Source organism: Pleurodeles waltl, chromosome 4_1, assembly GCF_031143425.1.
Source record: "Pleurodeles waltl isolate 20211129_DDA chromosome 4_1, aPleWal1.hap1.20221129, whole genome shotgun sequence".
Lineage (NCBI taxonomy): Eukaryota > Metazoa > Chordata > Amphibia > Caudata > Salamandridae > Pleurodeles > Pleurodeles waltl.
This window is the reverse complement of record NC_090442.1, coordinates 421,454,069-421,472,001: the sequence shown is the minus strand read 5'-3', so window position 1 is coordinate 421,472,001 and position 17,933 is coordinate 421,454,069. Positions and strand designations below refer to the sequence as shown.

Sequence of the window (17,933 nt, the reverse complement as noted above, 5' to 3'; positions counted from 1 at the left end):
ACAGCAACACATTCATTGTTGTGAATTTTAAACTATCTGACCTAGGCTAGCATTGTTTTTTCAATGTGTCCATGTTAATTATAGCTACCGTTAACTTTCATAAAAATAGTCAAAGCATTTTTCTCCTGATTTCCTTTATTACCTTTCTTCAACTTTCTGTGGCAATAAACTAACACATAGATTCATAGTGGATTCAAATAAGTGGTTAACGATGTGGCATGTAAGAGCAGATATCACTGAGCAAGTGCCCCATGTAGCATCCAAGAGTGCAGCCTCCTGTGGAGATTTTTTTATAAGAGGCAAAGTATGACCCTAGTATCCATATGAGGGTGTGTGTGGAGAACTGCTTGGTGAACCAAGTATTTTTGTATAAGAAGATTGACTTGTAAACTCCTCTGTTGATGAAACAGAGTGTTCTGAACAATATAATACGTGTTACAGGGATCAGAGGATACTGGGTTAGCAGCATTAAAGTGATTTGTAGGACAGGGCTGATACATTAGGAGGTAGAGTTTCTGTGCTCTACATTTTGGAACGAACGTCAGAATATTCATCAGCATAAATTACAGAGGGCACCTATGCTCTGTGTGTGTCCCTGTCTAGGTTGATAGTGATTTATTTATTTAGTTGTAATCATTCTGCATGGTGCTTCCCTGTCACTTTGTGGCCACAGGGAGTTCCTTGATTCAGTAAAGTGAATGTGAATTAGAGACATAGTTATCAATACTGCGGCATATGCTGTGTCACATGGGGCCCAGGGCTATGGGGGACATCTAGACCCCAGCTCTAGGTGGTTTTTGTGCTAACTTCTGGGTAGGGGCTATTAGTCTTGCTTGCATGAAAGGTCATGGCAACCTTGCTGCCCATTGCCAAGAACTACGAACTGATGTGTTGATTCAGGGGATGATCAGTCTTCGTGGAGATATCCAGGTAGACCCACAGAAGGGAGAGGGTCTAGGAGTGTTGTATGCCTTGTGTGAGTACTGAACCTTTTCACAGCTTTGTCGTTTCCAAACCTATTTATAAAAGTTAACTGTAAACTTAAAAGTGACAAGGACTCCATACCCATTACAATGTTTTAACATTACTGGGTATAAATCCATATTTGTCTTTCTTCCCTGAAAGGCTAATCATAATGCAACAGTATTGTCACATAGGGAGAGGAGTCACATCGGAGTCTAAAGCCCACCTGGTTATTATCACCTATAATCTGTGCACTAATATTTGCACATATTATTCAATAAAATAGCTTAATATTTAATGAGAACAATAAGATTGACCTGAGCTCCTGTTTAGCAACACAGGATTACAGATACCCAATCTGATTATCATGTTTTATGGCACTATATTGCGGAGAATCTGCTGCATTTAAAGGTCAGGATATATTTGCAATTTATGAGACATTAAACCGCCAATCAGTTCTGAAAGTAAATAACATAAAAAGCACATTAAATACAAAAAGTATGCTATTGCTTTCTGCTGTCACATCACCTCAACAGGGCGCTTGAAAACGATTGATTTCAAAGTTATGAATACAGTTTATAATGAACAAAAATAGAAAATCCTAATGTCAGCTCCTTGATAGATCCTTACCATGGGTGCCGGGAAGCCTGCTCACACGTGTACCTCTTACTGGGATCCTTTTCCATCAATCGGCGAATAAAGTCTTTAGCTGCAATAAAATGTAACAGCAGATTGTAATGCATAAGGTGCATGGTTAGGTCCTCTCAAACGTGAACATATGTCTGTGTGCTTTACTACTGCGATGCAGCCTGGAAAACAATGAAGTCCCTTAAGTGATGGATGAATTACCAAAAGTATTCACAATCAATGTATCGTATTGAAATGCTTTTTACTCTACAGCAGTATTCTCAAATCATTTTATTGTGTTTTAATGTCACTGTATTGTATTTTTACCGATCAAATCACTTTAACGAGGATGCCCATGCATCTCGCCTAAAATGATCAGTTGGTGGTGAAGAAATTCAAGGTGCGGGTTATCAAATAAGGGTTTAACATTTAAGACACATTTTAACAATCAGTGACCCCCCCACTCTTATTGCCATCCAGCTTAGCTCTTGTCCTTTTAAATCAAGATGGTGGCTTATGCATTAATATGAAGCCCCTTACTGCGCCAGTAATTTATTATAGTTTAAAGCATTACCTATGTAAAACCATTTTCAGTTAGTGGTTTTCAAAGGTTGCGTCTTGAAAGTACTATGCAACAAAGGACATTGCACGTTTTAGTAATGCTGAGTTGTTCAATAAGCCCCATGAGCTAACTCAGTATACAACACAGAAATGTCACATTTTCACATGAAGCAAAAAGGGGTAAATCATAAATAAAAACATTAATAGTTGTCCGGGATGAAACAAAATATAGGTAAAAACTACAAGTCTGAATTATGACATAGCCCCTTTTATGAAAAAGCTTTGAATATAACATTTAAACTAGACTCCTGTGGACCACGAAATCCCTGTGCAAAGCCAAAACATAAGACAAAAAAACTAAAAAATGTAATTGAACAACAGGTGTCCTGCACTAAAAGTAGTTTAATTATGTATTGCTCCCATCGACTAAGTTGCTTATATTCTGACTGGGCCTAATGGACTATTTCCATTGTGCACAATTCCTACTGGAACTACAAGACTTTTCATTCTTATAAGGATCACCCCACAGATTGCACAGTAATTACATATCAGCTTATTTGGCTCATGCTTTGCAGGGTCCCCCAAAGCTACCAGCATTGTACTGATGCACCTGCTTTTGCATCTGTTGTACTTCATCATTTTCCATCATTTGCCAATAACCACTTAGAATCAGTGTCAGAAATTGGGTTATTAATTTGGGAAGGGTACTCCTACCAGCTCAATAATCTCTCTCTGGTTCTGTCAAATCACAGTCCCGAGAGAATCTATGCTCAACCCATGGTAGCTACGGCACAAGCAGCAGGCAATCCACAGAGACGGGCATGCTAAGTTCAAGCAGAACCAACAATTTAAAGGAAATAACACAAAACAATAAAACTCCTAATCCAATTTGGAAAACATGAGAAAATATTAATGAGTAAAGACATCAAGAGCATTACCGTATGTTAAAATGAATGGGAGATATGATTTTCTTTAAATATCTAGTGCAAAAAGTATCAAGAAAAATTAAAGTACAAAACACAAATCACTGTTTGCTGTTTTCAGGTCAACGCAATAGAATGGAGGTCAGATACACCAAGCGGATCATCCCAGTCAAAATTTTACCAACTGACTTAGGGGCCAATTTAGATTTTGATTGGAAGGGAACTCCATTGCAGTAGTGATGGAGTTCCCTCCCCACCAACACTGTGGTCCGCCCACCTGATTTAGATGCAGGTGAACTATAGGGTTGGCTATGGTTGTGGCTACTGTGTCACCGCCGTAGCCAAACTTTGATGGCTCAAAGGAATAAAAGCCATTGGAGAATTTGTTAAATGACTGTCCACCCAATTCAGGTGACGGAGTAATTTATTCCATTGCCCTGTAGGTGGAACGGGCCTCCTTCCAATATCTAAATTGGCCTCTTAGGGGGTCATTCTGACTCTGGCGGTAATTACCGCCAGGGCGGAGGTTGGCGGTAGCACCGCCAACAGGCTGGCGGTGCTCCGCCGGGCATTCTGACCGCGGCGGTACAGCCGCAGCCAGAAGCGGAAAGCCGGCGGTGTACCGCCGACTTTCCGCTGCCCATGGGAATCCGCCATGGCGGCGCAGCTTGCTGCGCCGCCATGGGGATTCTGACACCCCATACCGCCATCCCGTTCCTGGCGGTTCGCCCGCCAGGAACAGGATGGCGGTATGGGGTGTCGAGGGGCCCCCGTAAGAGGGCCCACAAAGATTTTCACTGTCTGCTTTGCAGACAGTGAAAATCGCAACGGGTGCCACTGCACCCGTCGCATCCCTTCAACTCCGCCGGCTCAATTCTGAGCCGGCTTCCTTGTTGACGGGGCTTTCCCGCTGGGCCGGCCGGCGGTCTTCTGGCGGTCGGCCGCCGGCCCCGCGGGAAAGCCAGAATGACCGCTGCGGTCTTTCGGCGGGAACCGCTTGGCGGGCGGCGACCGCCGCGGTCAGAATCACCCCCTTAGTCTTTTTTATGGAAGTCAAAATCTTCCAGCTGGGCAGGGTCCAAGACTGTGGCCATCAATGGTCACTTGAAGTCAGATATGCATCCTCGTTGCGCTCCAGTTGAAATCGTTTTGTAAGCAAAACCTCTGAGTATGACAAGCTTGTATTTCATAGCCGGTGAGGTTGCTTCATTGGTCAGATAGTTTTGCCACCTTGTCCCAGTCAAAGGTTTTTCCTTCGACCAAGTTACTTTTTTGGAAGTCCAAATCCTCTGGCATGGGCAAAGACAGAAGCAGTTGTCAATGCTGCTTCTCTGTTTAAATAAGCTCTTTTCCCACCTGACGTGACAGGACCAAAACAGGTTTTCCTCATATTGAGACTGGAGCCAGGCTACCTATGTGGGTCCTAGGAAAGAACAGGAAAAGCCCTCCTTGGCGTCCCTAAGTCACAAAATGTAGTGCTACAACTGCTCCTGGTTCTGCCAACTGTTCCTGTCCACTCCCAGGCAACTGATACCTACTAAGTGTGGTCTGCAGTGAACAATCATTGGCCTTTTCTGGGATCAGAGGCAGGCTATTGTCCAATAAGCCAGGTTTGGTCAATCTTGCAGCCATGGATGCACATTACAGCTCTGAGGTGTGATGAGTGAGAGAACTGGTTTAAGCCAGTTATAGCTCAGCCCTTTTTAAAAAGTTACTTTTCTACTTAGGATATCAAATTCTGATTTCACCATTAAGTCAGATTTAACAGCTCAGCAGGAAATGTCTTTAAAGCATTCTAAATCCATTCCCAAGACGTATTTTTCATCTTTTCTAAGCTGACACAGAGAACAGTCTACATGGCCTACCAATGGAAACAATGGCCCTCATTCTGACCTTGGCGGGCGGCGGAGACCGCCCGCCAAAGTCCCGCCGTCAGGTTACCGTTCCGCGGTCGAAAGACCGCGGCGGTAATTCTGACTTTCCCGCTGGGCTGGCGGGCGGTCTCCTTCAGACCGCCCGCCAGCCCAGCGGGAAAGAGGCTTCCACGATGAAGCCGGCTCGGAATCGAGCCGGGGGAGTGGAAGCTGTGCGACGGGTGCAGTTGCACCCGTCGCGTATTTCACTGTCTGCGCAGCAGACAGTGAAATACATGTAGGGGCCCTCTTACGGGGGCCCCTGCAATGCCCATGCCAGTGGCATGGGCACTGCAGGGGCCCCCAGGGGCCCCGCGACCCCCCCTACCGCCATCCGGATCTCGGCGGTCCGACCGCCGGGATCTGGATGGCGGTAGGGGGGGTCGGAATCCCCGCGGCGGTGCAGCAAGCTGCGCCGCCGCGGAGGATTCAATGGGGCCGCGGTACACTGGCGGGACCCCGCCAGTGGTGCCGGTCCGACCGCGGCTTTACCGCCACGGTCGGAATCCCCATTGGAGCACCGCCGGCCTGTCGGCGGTGCTCCCGCGGTCCTCCGCCCTGGCGGTCAAAGACCGCCAGGGTCAGAATGACCACCAATGTTTGTGTTATATTTCAGATTGAGGGCATTCAAACCCCAAAATGTGTGTACTCACTTTTTTACATTATCACCCTGCCTTGTGGGCTAGAAGGCACACTGTAGGGCTGAAATATGAATATATAAAATGAGGCTTTTCCTACATGGCAAAGGTCCTTTCCCTGATGTGTTACTGCACTGCATTTAAAATAAGGCCAGCAAAATCACTGTGAGCCCTTAGCCGACACATATCTTGCCATACACATTAGTGGTATAAATACACACTAGTGCCTGCATATGACAGTTACCTTTCCCTATCAATGGCACAATTTAGGTACCCCTTATGGTGGGTTATAGGGGAGTTAAATAAGCCAAATCGGGAGTCAAATGTACAGCACGTTACAGAGAGAAAGCACAAGCACTGTTTTACTCTTTTGCAGCAGTAAAGTGAACAGAGAATTAAAGTCAGCAAACTAGCGTCCAGAAAGAGGTGAAGAATCTGGGGTGACAATGTAGAAAAGTCAAATTTTACGCACTTATAATTAGTAATCACCTAGGTTTATGTCACTGCATAGAATAAAACCACATTGACATATTACTACATAGTATCCACATCATTAAAAAACCACCACTGAGAATACTAATACTGAGACTAATAAGCAAAGTGCAAGGTTATGTGTACTAATATTAAGCCTGGCCTAACTATAATCGCAAATCTAACTCTGAATGTAGGCATAAGCATAACACTACCCTAATCATAACCCCAATCCCAACAATACCCCTTATCCTCAGCTTTATGATGATTTCTGTGTTTATAGTCTTCTATTTAGTGACATTCTCAGTAGTTGTCATGTCAATGTAGTGGCATCTATTTAATTAACAGTTGTTTATGTTGTTCCCTGGCTGCAGGTGAAACTGATTTGTGTGGATGCCTCAGCTGGAAAAGCATCTGGTACAGATCAAGCCTTGGAGGGTATTTTAGAAAAGGGACGTATCTCCAGGACTTGAAGTGATCTATTTGATTATCAACCAGGTAACACCTATAGCTGTCTGGAATATTACACAGGCTACTAGAGAACTACAGAAAGTTCATATAAACAGGGAGTTACACAAATACATTAATGAAATCATAATTGGTTTAGGTAGGTAACAGGGAGCATGACATAGAATTCTTCAGGTCTCAGTCAATGTTGTAACTAGGATGCTTATATACCATCCAGTCAAGCTATGTATCTGTTTTCAAAACACCTACATGGTCCACAGACATTTCTGTGGGTCTATTTCTACCTTTCCTCCAAAGTCCAGAGTCTACGTCGTCGTTAAAGTCTATTAGCTAGCTTATTTTAACAGTCCCACCTTAAAAGTGGTCAACAGCTCTCCTTAACTGGGGCCCACTCATGAGCTTCTTTAAATTGACCACACCGTTCACCTATGTCTACATCACATTCAAGGCCGGACTGCTCATATCAAGAATTTCCCCAGGAGGCTTGAGGGGTAGGGGCCTGTTTTGTTCCTGGGGTCCTCCTTTGCTGCACTCATGCAATATCGGCCACCAGTAACAAAATCACCAAGAGAACAAATCCACTCACTTTCTTTTACAGCCTCCCAGGGGTCCACATGTGCACTCAAGTGTGCCGTTAAAAAAAAAAAAAAAACACCCACTGCCCTAATTTCTGAGATGGGGGAGACTGTGGGTTGAAAATTGTTATGGGTTTAAAAACACCTGCTACAGAGTTCCTTTCATATCTAGCAGTTTTCAGACAACAATACAAATGTCAAGATAACTCTGATGATTAATGTTTCTGCTGGAGAGGGCTAGAAGTTTAGACAGTTTTGGCAGTTTTGACTCATCTAAAGCAGAGCAGAGTCTTAACATGCTAGCTATGTAGTACCATGCAGCTCAAAGAACTGTATTTTATGTGGATAGCTCACTGGGTTACTGATTTGGTCATAGACATCCTTTTGTAACTTGCAGTTCAGAGTTACAATTGTAACATAGCACATAAATGCTATGAACTGCCAGCAAAGAGACACATGCAAACTGCATGAAATAGATTAGAAGGCTATGTTTTTTCCTAGACTTTCATTATCCTGATGTTGCCAAAAAGGGTTTAAGTAGAAACAACTTATTAGTAGTAAATCCAATTATTTTAAGCACTGGGTTATGTTTCGAGTCTTGAATTTGTACTTCTCCAGATCAAGCGATCTTAAAAAATGCCTACTAGTATGGATGACATTTGCATCCAACACTTTGTAGTGACGTTTGTTTTAATGTAACATTTTCTATACACTGATTCACACTTATGAATCATTGTCTCTGTATTTGTGTGGGATGTAAAGTGCTCGAACACCCTACACTTGTATGAGAGGCACTATAAAACAAAGGAAATACATGTGAGAGAGGGGCTATGGAGAGATGAGGAGCACTGTTGGAAAGTGATAGTGAGAGATTCTGTTGAGGAGGCAGTCCATGGGAAGAAGCACTCAAAAATATTGTTGCACAGGGCACCAGCAGCATTAAAGCTGACCCTGCCATGCTGCCTATTGAAGTGGAGGATGCTAACATCCCTCAAAATGATCTTTCATTCTGTTCTCATCTTCTTGGTTGTGCTTAACAGTGAATGTGTGTGCACATATGATATACTTAAATTCATATTTCACATCTATTTTTTTGTGTTCTCTGTAAGAATGCCTGTGGTTATGACTGGGTACACTAGTACACTGTAAGGTCATCATTTACTATGCTTTAAAAGCTAATATTTTGAATATATAATAAAATATTTTTTGTAGAATGCACCATTTTTGCTATATCTTTCCAAATGTTCTTGGGAGGGGGGACCCACACAACCAACATCCTTTTGTAACCTGCAGTTCAGAGTTACAATTGTAACATAGCACATAAAAGCTATGAACTGCCAGCAAAGAGATGCATGCAAACTGCATGAAATAGATTAGAAGGGTATGTTTTTCCTAGACTTTCATTATCCCACCCACCCAACATCCCATGTAGTGGTCAGACTTGCTTGCTGAGCTTACTCACTGCATTTTGTAGTCCCACACACTACAAAATGGCACAAACACTTCTTTTTGTTTTCAGTTACATATTCACTAAAAACAAAATAAAATTAAGAAAAGTGTTTTTAATTTGTTTAAAGTGGGTGGTGAGTGGAAACAAACGGGACACAGCAACAGGGGGAATCAGAAGCAACACAGGGGAGTGTAGGAGACCCAGGAGCAACACCGGGAAAGGCAAGAGACACAGTAGCAACATCAGGATGGCAGGGGGACGCGGAAGCAGCACAGGGGAGGGCACACACGCAACAGAGGATAGGGTAAATGCAACACAGAGAACCCATGGGAGAATACAACACAGATGGGGACTAGGAGAAGAGAGAGGAGTAAACGAAGGAGACATCTCATGAATGCATGCACTTTCTATGCATGCTTACACAAAAAGCAAAAAGTAGTTCCCTAACATCAAGCACAGACAAACACATATATGGTAAAGAGACAATGCTCCATGGGAGGGACAAACACACATTTGAGAAGTTGGGACACAAATAATTAGCGGCCCAATGCGAGTGACAAAGAAATCCAAACTATGTTAAACAACGGGCACCCTCCAAGCCCCTCTTTGTTAATAGTAAGCCACAATATACATTCCAACAGGCAGTGCATGCACTGTTTAGTAAGCTCAACCTAAAAACCGGTATTCACATGAAAAAGATATGTTTGGAGAAGCTAATTCCCAACATACCCTTAAGAAAAGTGCTGCTGAGCCGCAGTCAACTGGAGGCCCTGAAGCTAAAGGAGAAAAATGTAAGTCAAGAACTGCAGTGGACACTGTTGTAACTTTTAGAGATTGTATTGCCCCATACTTTTATGAAGGAGGTCTACCTGAAAGTTCCCTGGGTGATCTGTTAAACTAAGTCTGCCAAAAATCCAATTGCAGATTTACATGAGAAGTATACATTGGTGCTGGGAACTGAACCTCTACACTGAAAAAGTCGAAGCAAGTCTGACCTCTTTCTGAAGACAGAATACTGCATCAATTTGGGAAAAAGCCAACATCCCCCAACATATGCCAGCCCCTCGGATTGCCTCTCATTATTCACCACTGGCAAGCCTCTCCACTGGAAGCTCTCACAAGTTGCATCCGAGCTCATGCAACTCTTCATTCTCAGCTGGCCAGAACTGATCAAGAGAAGTCGCCCAAATCATCCAGTAATGTACCATTGAACATTGCAGGCACCTTGCACCACATGGTGCGTTTTCTTTGGATTTCTTCTCCACATCAATGGGCTGACCAACTGATCTGACATCATGGAGCATTAACTGGTAGAAATGTGGGGTTCCATTCCACTGTTAAAGTGTTTGATCCAGAAAAGAGAATAAGTTAAAATGCAACTTTGTGCAACTGGCCTTGCTGCAACCCTATTCAGTGATGTACATTCATGAATTGTGTCACTTAAAGACGTGCCACTGGAAAGCCAGACACTGGGTTATTTTTTTGACACTTCTTAGTTTCCAATTTGACTTGCTTTAATTTATATAACATACCACATTAACATTAACTTAATTGGCTTAGTAATGATTCAAGCCATTTTCTCCAATTTCCCTTCGTTGTTTTTCTCCAAATATTTTGGATTATTTTTTAACAAATGTTATCTTTTCATGGGCTTGGACTGGACCTTGCAATCTTTGTTGCAATCTTACAACTATTTCACATGTGAAGTTGTTGACTATTTCACCTCCATCACTTTAATCAGAGTAAGCTGGGCACATGTGACTAAAGGATAGTAGATGGATTCTTGGTTTGACTCTGGAGGATTTCTCAAACAAGGATGCTGTGGCAAGGTTTAATATGATACATAGACATGCCTTTATCGGCCTTCATCGGCCTTCACCTCTCGACCTGTCATGAGGATTGCATTCTCTCTCAGTTTGTCAGAGGAAAAGTCCTCTCCTCACAATCCCCCTCAACATTTTGCAAAGCTCTAAATATTATTCTATAACCACATACGTCACTTGAGGTACTTGTCAAGATCTTAAAATTACCAAGTTGTTAAATTATAAAATTATTATTAAAGGTGGTTGAGTTTGTGTGTTGTGAACTATGAATAATCAATTCAATTCAATATGTTCAATATGTCCTGCTCATTGAACCCAACAAATGTCTTGATTACAATGAAGATCCCATGAAAATGGTTTATACTGAATCTATTGTAATAGTGTGAGGTGTGTATCATACCAGAGTCAGAGATGTCATCCCAGTACGGAGAATCGAACTCGTAGTCTGCCTTCAAAATCTGCTCGAATAGCTTGGAGTCATTTTCATCATAAAATGGAGGGTAACCACAAAGTCTGAAAAACAACAATTCAGGTTCAAAATCATTAGTATAAAAAGTTTTTAGAATATATTTTATTGATGAAGAATACTAAATACTGCTACATTGAATATACAGTGCAGGGAGCTGGTAAATGTGCAGTCCTTTCTTAATCATAGTAAACTAATAGGAAACAAACATTTAATGGCTTGAGTATCAGAGAAGCTTTAACAGAGAAAAATCCGGTTTCTTAGAGAACCTAATTTTAACCACAGCAGCGCAGCTTAGGCTGTGCCATACGAGCCCTCCCTGCGCATCCTGGATAATCACCAAATGGTGAGACATAACGTTTGTGTGAGAAGGTGTAGTGGTGGTCCAAACCTGTCCCCTGGCCCCAAGTTTCACTCAGGTCCACCTAATACTTGCAGTATGCCAGGTGAGAAGCTAAATGGTGTGTGATAGAAGTCCAAAGTTCTTGAAAAAGGAATCTTCCACTTTCAGCATTGGTGCTCCCACGATCACCCCTACTGACAATTAAAGAACTATGGGGCTGCATGTGTACAGCTCACCCACACCTGCAGCTGACACCCTCCCAACACCGTTCACCCAAGGTCCCAGCAACCTATTGTCCTTTGTTATCACACTTTGTGTGCTCCCTTCCTCCGACCACTTTGTGGCTGGCAGCACACTGGAACGTAGCTAAGAACTTGACTGGAGGCACTTGACATACTGTAACCCTACATGCTGAGAAAGAGAGAAAGATCTGAGATGCCAAGTTGTCCACATGAGCAATGTTGTGTGGTGCAAGCATCAATCACAAGCATTGTATTGCATGTGTAATTTGGAACAAAATACATGGTGAGACACAATGAAACTCAGGGATGTTACATGGTGATCTAGGGCCTGAGGCAGGCACAAATATCACACCACAGCACTCTTGCCATGCTAGGAAGTGGACATGATGGCAGGCGAATATGTGTGACTTAGCTTGTGTGGAATTCTTTATGGAATATTGGAAAATATAAATTTCTAGTGTACATGTCATGGATGCTAACCTTCATGTTGTTTTCACAGCTGCAGTTTTATCTCATCCATTTACTGAAACAAATGTGTCTTGACTTGCCTCTTGCTACATTCCTTCAGCAGAGAAGTGATTAACTCAAATGGATTCTGATCTAAAGAAGGCCTCCTCCAGCTGGGTTTGAATCCTTGAACAAACCCTCCTTATTCAACACTTGAGGTGATGATAATAATGCATAAAGGACATTTCCCATAAGATGTGCACATGCAATAAAGAAACGTGTGACTGTATGGATGTGCAGCAACCGGATTGGTTCCCATCTGGTGCTAATCCCAGCGGTCTTCCTCAATGTTATGATTTCAGTGCACATTCCACCTTTTTATAGAGTGTGTCATAAGTACCAGTGGAATTACCTTGCACATACAAAAGCCATGTTTGTTGTGGTAGGATTCCCAGGGACTACAAGTCTCTGAGTCCGCTGCACAGCTGCTTCCGCTATTCAGCTGGTTCCATGGTAAGAGTCAATGTAAATGGTTAATAAAACAAATATATGAAGTAATACTAAGCAAATAATTTAGTATGACTTTCATGAAGTTACACCAAACATAATCGTCATTGTCACAAGGGTGAAACCGTGTGAGATTATTCAATGTTTCTTTTTTGTGACATTTGGGATATTGCAGCTAATTGTGAAAAATTGAACACTGAACAGCGTATTTACTTCTGATGTGTTCTAGCAGTATGAACATATATTTGTTGGTACTGAAAAATCCTACTCTTTTTGGGACTGGCCAGCATCACAAAATCAAAAACAAATCATAAATAAACAATAACCAATATGTACGTATTTGTGCACACACGCACATATGCAAAAAACGAGGGGCTTTGGGTCAGCCCTCTTCATCCATTGGTCTGTTCAACTGTCATTCAAATTTTGCTTCCACCAACCACAGCATACACTGGAAGCGCAGCAGGTTATCCCACTTACCCTACTTGCTCTCTTTCACTTTGATTGACAGCATTCTATCTGACCAAACGTGAATAGCTGCCTAAAAAGAAGCATACTTCAGTGCCAGGGTTAGTGGGCCAATTTCTTACTTTGCCTATGTTTTTCTTTCCCATGCTTCATCTTATTTAATTTGTAGTTATTCCTTTATTTTTAACAATTTCTTAAGCTTACAGAAATTCAAAGCCAATAATGCCTTGTCTGTGCGTGAAGAAGAATCATATTTTCCTGTGATATAGAATACAACTAAAATGATTGTATATTTCTTCTAAGCACACCTTTTTGTTTAGGAAGCACACAGAGTTTTATTAAAAATATTTGTAATGATTATGTTTTTTATTTTCATTTTTATTACAAACTGGCATGCCAGATGTAGGTGGCTGCATGTTTTAGATTTTGTCTCATTCTTTTTATGTTTGTGGCCCATGATTGTAATAAAAGAAAAATAACTGTTAGAAATGGGGCCTATAGTTGGCAGTGGTTTGCACCCTGTCCAAGAAGGGACCCTCACTCTAGTCATGGTGAGGAAGCTACACACCCAAGATAACTCCTGCTCACCCCCTTAGTAGCTGGGCCAGGGCAGTCAGGCTTATCCCAGAGGCAATGTGTAAAGCATTTGCACAACACACCCATGACACAATAAATAAACCACAAAAGAAACTCCACACAGCAGCATGTAAAAATACAATATTTATTAATCGTAAATCATGGACCAAAACCACATAAAACAGTTATCACCTTGGCAACTGTCAAACATCACGAGTGCAAATACAAGAAACAATTCTGCATTGCACGTCATGGAAACACCATCACTGAGCAGATTATATCGTCACACCATAGTCTATGTTTGTCCTGACAATGCAAGGCATAAAGTAACGTACAGTGAATGCTGAGCGTATAAAATGCAGTACTAGAATGTAAATGATTCACTATCGCATCACCATATAGCTATGGACATCAACCACGTCACCATGAGACCCAGCGTGACTGCACCCCTTCAATAGGTTATACGGCATGTGAAATCACCAAAAGTACAGGCATCACAAAAAATACCTTCTGTATGAAAGCCACAGCACATTTGCGCTCCTTTTATAGGTTGGGCAGTACTTACACACCAACAACATAAGGTGCCCAACACTCCTGCACTCCTAGCACCGTATTTATGATAAATTGTTTTTACTTCTCCCAGTGGTGAATCCCTCCTCAGCAGGCGATTCCCCCGGGCCCTTATCAAGGTATGCATTAAGGGGGGGTCCAGACCCGGTAGCGGATGGTGGGGAAGCCCTTCTTGGGCTCCCCCATGCAGAATTCCTAAAAGGCCTCTGCCTGTGGGTGGTGCCTTGGCTCTGTTGAATATGGCCCTTTTCACCTTAGGTGGGCAAGGCCGTCCACAAAGATAGCGCGGTGGCTACTAAACTCCCCCAAGGCACGGCTCACCCGTGGCTCTCCTTGGGGCGCAGGGCAGGCTACTGCAAACCCATCTGGGGGCCTCCTTCAGACCGGCACCATGAAGGTCTCCGGAACTGGGGGCCGCCCACCCACGAACGCACGAGGCAGCTTTTACTGCTCTTCCCCCTGCACTGCTACTGCGAAGGTACTCCTCCCAAGGGGTTATCTCTCTCCCTGGAGAGGTGGGGAAGGACAGCGACAGGTCTCCTAAAGACCCAGGGGCCCCGGGAGGACAGCACCCAAAACTCACTACTGGCACCGTCCTGCAGGTAAGGCACCCCTCCCCACACGCCAGGGGAAAACACAGGGCCTCATGCAGCACTCTCTACGTACTGACAGTAAACATCAAAGGCCAAATCAGGAGCACTCCAGCATGGCTGTAGCTCACCCCTCTGATGGACTCACAGACCACCAGAGTCCTACAGCAGAGGTGCACCAATGCCCCTCTTGATTACCCTGGTGTCACATCAACCAGGGGCCAAACCAACAGGCCTTGGGAGGACACTGGGGGAACACCAGAAGGGATGTAGGCAGCAGGCCAGCACACCGGGCTCCTGTAGCAGAGAGGCAATCCTCACAGCCCAGCAGGCAGCAGGTCACCACTACAGCAACTAAGTCCAATGGCGATTCCTCCTGGCAGTCCTCTGGCAAAGTGTAACATCTGGTTACAAGTCCAATGCAGTGTCTGCAAACATGGGGCACAACCCCCTCTATTTATACTCAAAATGCCTTTGATCTAGGGGGAACTTCAAAAGAGCTTCAGAAGTGTATAACACCCCCTTCCCATGGACCACTGCCTGCTCTTAAAAAATGAAAAGAAAACTTTTAATTTTTCATTTTTAAAAGCATCCCGTTTTCATTTAAGGAAAACAGGCTGTACTTAAAAAAAAGATTGCTTTATTGAAAAGCAATCACAGACATGGTGGTCTGCTGAGCCCAGCAGGCCACATCTCTGTGATGGTAGCCATTCGTAATGGCTCGCAAATTGGGACCTACCTCATGAATATTCATTAGGTAAGTCTATTTGCGAGCTCTTGAGAATCGCAGTGTGAAACTCCTGGAGTTTTATACATTCCAATAGCGATTACTTAATTGCGATTCGCTAAAAATCGCAATTAGGTAATTGCTATTGTGAGTAATGATGCATATGGCCCCTAATTCTGTGAATTCCACCCACCCCTAGTTTTGACCTAACCATATTGAATATATATTAAGTTGTCGGAATACTCCCTTCCCAAATTTTTAACCCCATTTCTGACAATGTGTATGTGTTTGTATTTGTAAAATGTGAACCTAGCTCGAAAGCAACAGAGAGCTGAAAGGGGAAGATCCCCAAGAGGATACAAATATTGGGCTGATGTAGCAGAAACCTTGATGATGTCCTTCATGTTACGGAAGTCATCTATACGTAACAGTTTATGCATTATGTTAATCAAAGTATTAATGATTTGATTGTAGTAAGGTGCATTAAGAAGCCATTCTGAATGTACATTTGTTTAGACTAATGTTGGAAACCCCGGCGGTAACACATTTTAACTAAATGTTTGAAGGATCAAACTGACATTATGATTTAATTTAGAGTCAAAATTAAGAGTATGTATTGAAACAATAATCAAATTCTAATGATAAATGATTTAAATATGTGTGTAAAAAATAGGTAAATGCAGTTCCATATTATAGTGACTGAAATGCCTTAACAGAGTTATTCGTAAAAGTTATTGGAACTTGAACGTTGCAGTTTGCATATTAAAATGTGTTTTATCTGATGCATTAACGTGCTGTATTAATTCATTTGTTTAATCCTAAGTGAGGCCTGCTAGGCCCTGAATTTCGTGATTGTGCAGAAAATGCTAAGTCATTTCTATAATATGATTGTTTGTTTTTCAGACTTCATTCCCATGAGAAGACTAGTTGGTAATAGATGCATATTGCTTTACACATAGAGAGAAAGTGAGATAATGTCCTTGAATCTAGAACATCCTGAACTGTTGACTGACTTTATGTACAAATGTCTCAAATTTGTGTGAAGCTATATGGATGGATGATGTTCCCATGACAGACCCGGGAAGAAACGCAAATGTTGCAGATTTGGAGCTGTGTGATTGATTTCTATTGGATGATGCCCCTACAAAATAAAATGAACTGTTATTCTGGACAAATCAGATTGCTGTATGAACCTTGATATGTCACTGACCAGTTGGACTTTGGTCAGATTCCTTCAGATTGTCCCCTTGGTCAGCTTTCTGACTGACTTCAACATCCTAGAAGATGAGAGTCTGTGTCCTATTTCTTGTATCCTGAATCCTTGGAGAGGTATCTTCCTCTCTGCCTTTGCCCCCTTTGTGATGCTTTGCTGAGATTTAGAGAGATTTCTTCCTAATCCCTACAGAAGATTGAGCTTCTGACATTCCGACGAGTTCTCTTTTTACCTATCTTTTGCCCATCTTAGTTAGTAGCCTGTTGCCCGAGATTACCTTTTTTCAAATTATTTTTGTCCCTTTTGTCTTTTGCCTTTATGTGTTCCGCCCCACACACATATTTCCCTGATTTGGCAAATTGCAGGGCTTCCCTGTGCCCAGCTAAATTGAACTGTGCCGAACTTAAATTGACTTGATGCTTATCAAAGCTGAACAATGCTTAACTTCTGTATCTCAGATAATCTTGCTGATGTTTTGTATGATTCTTGTTGAACATTTAGTTTTGTTAATGCTAGGTAACTTGTACTTATTTTATCACCTTGGACAACCGTTGGTCATTTTGTATCTTTATAATGTTGCTTTGCGTATTGTCTACATAGCTTTGGGCTTGAGTTTGCAATAAACCCCTCAACTTTATTCTTAACTGGAGTTTTACTTTTAAGGCCACATACGTCACAATGTGAAATTCAATTGATTGGTGTTAAATTGTGTTAATGGTTCTACCACATCCTATGTAGGGTTCAAAGGTCCGGTGACCTTGTTGAGCATTGATTCCAGCAAAGGATGAAAATGCTCTAGCAGACCTGGTAGCAGAGGAATGGTTTGTCCCACAAGAAGGGAGAACTATTTAAGTGTAGTGGTAGAGAGATAGGATTAGTCACATGCGATTGCCCAGCCCAAAAATTGTTCACCCTGAATTCTGTTCCACTGTCCATTCTGAAGACTGATGAAGATCCAGAGTCATGCTTACAAGAGACGTATGTGGGAGTATTTGAGCTTGCATTGTTTTTGGCCTGAAGATCGCGGTAAAGTGTGATGTTGTGCAGTGTTTTGCGGAGTCGTCATGCTCATTTGATTGTTGCGCTTTTTGCTAAAACAAATTCCACAGTTGCTGTTGTTATTGTTGACCGGTCCGTCGAGGACTCAGATCCTGGAATAAAGCAGATGTATAGAAGATGCTTGGTGAATTTATTGTCTGCCGTGAGTTACTTGTCATGAGGCATCATTTACAGTGCCAATAGTTCTCCTTGAGTGAGTGCGAATTTTGGTTGGTATTATGTGATTCCTGCATGCACATGGAGGATCTGTATCAAGCGGAGTGAGAATTGATGGTCAAGTTTCACTTGTTGTGTAAGTGTGAAAAATACAGCC

General features: G+C 42.5%; 1 protein-coding gene across 1 annotated transcript in view; it reads right to left on the bottom strand.

Moving 5' to 3' along the window:
* CAMK1D (calcium/calmodulin dependent protein kinase ID) overlaps nucleotides 1-17,933 on the bottom strand; it is a 1,292,386-nt gene that overhangs the window by 96,155 nt on the left and 1,178,298 nt on the right. The window contains exons 7-8 of the mRNA XM_069228669.1: nucleotides 10,813-10,925; nucleotides 1,594-1,672 (exon numbers count right to left, since the gene is read on the bottom strand). Coding sequence (XP_069084770.1) covers nucleotides 1,594-1,672; nucleotides 10,813-10,925 — 192 coding nt within the window. The remainder of the gene's footprint in view (nucleotides 1-1,593; nucleotides 1,673-10,812; nucleotides 10,926-17,933) is intronic.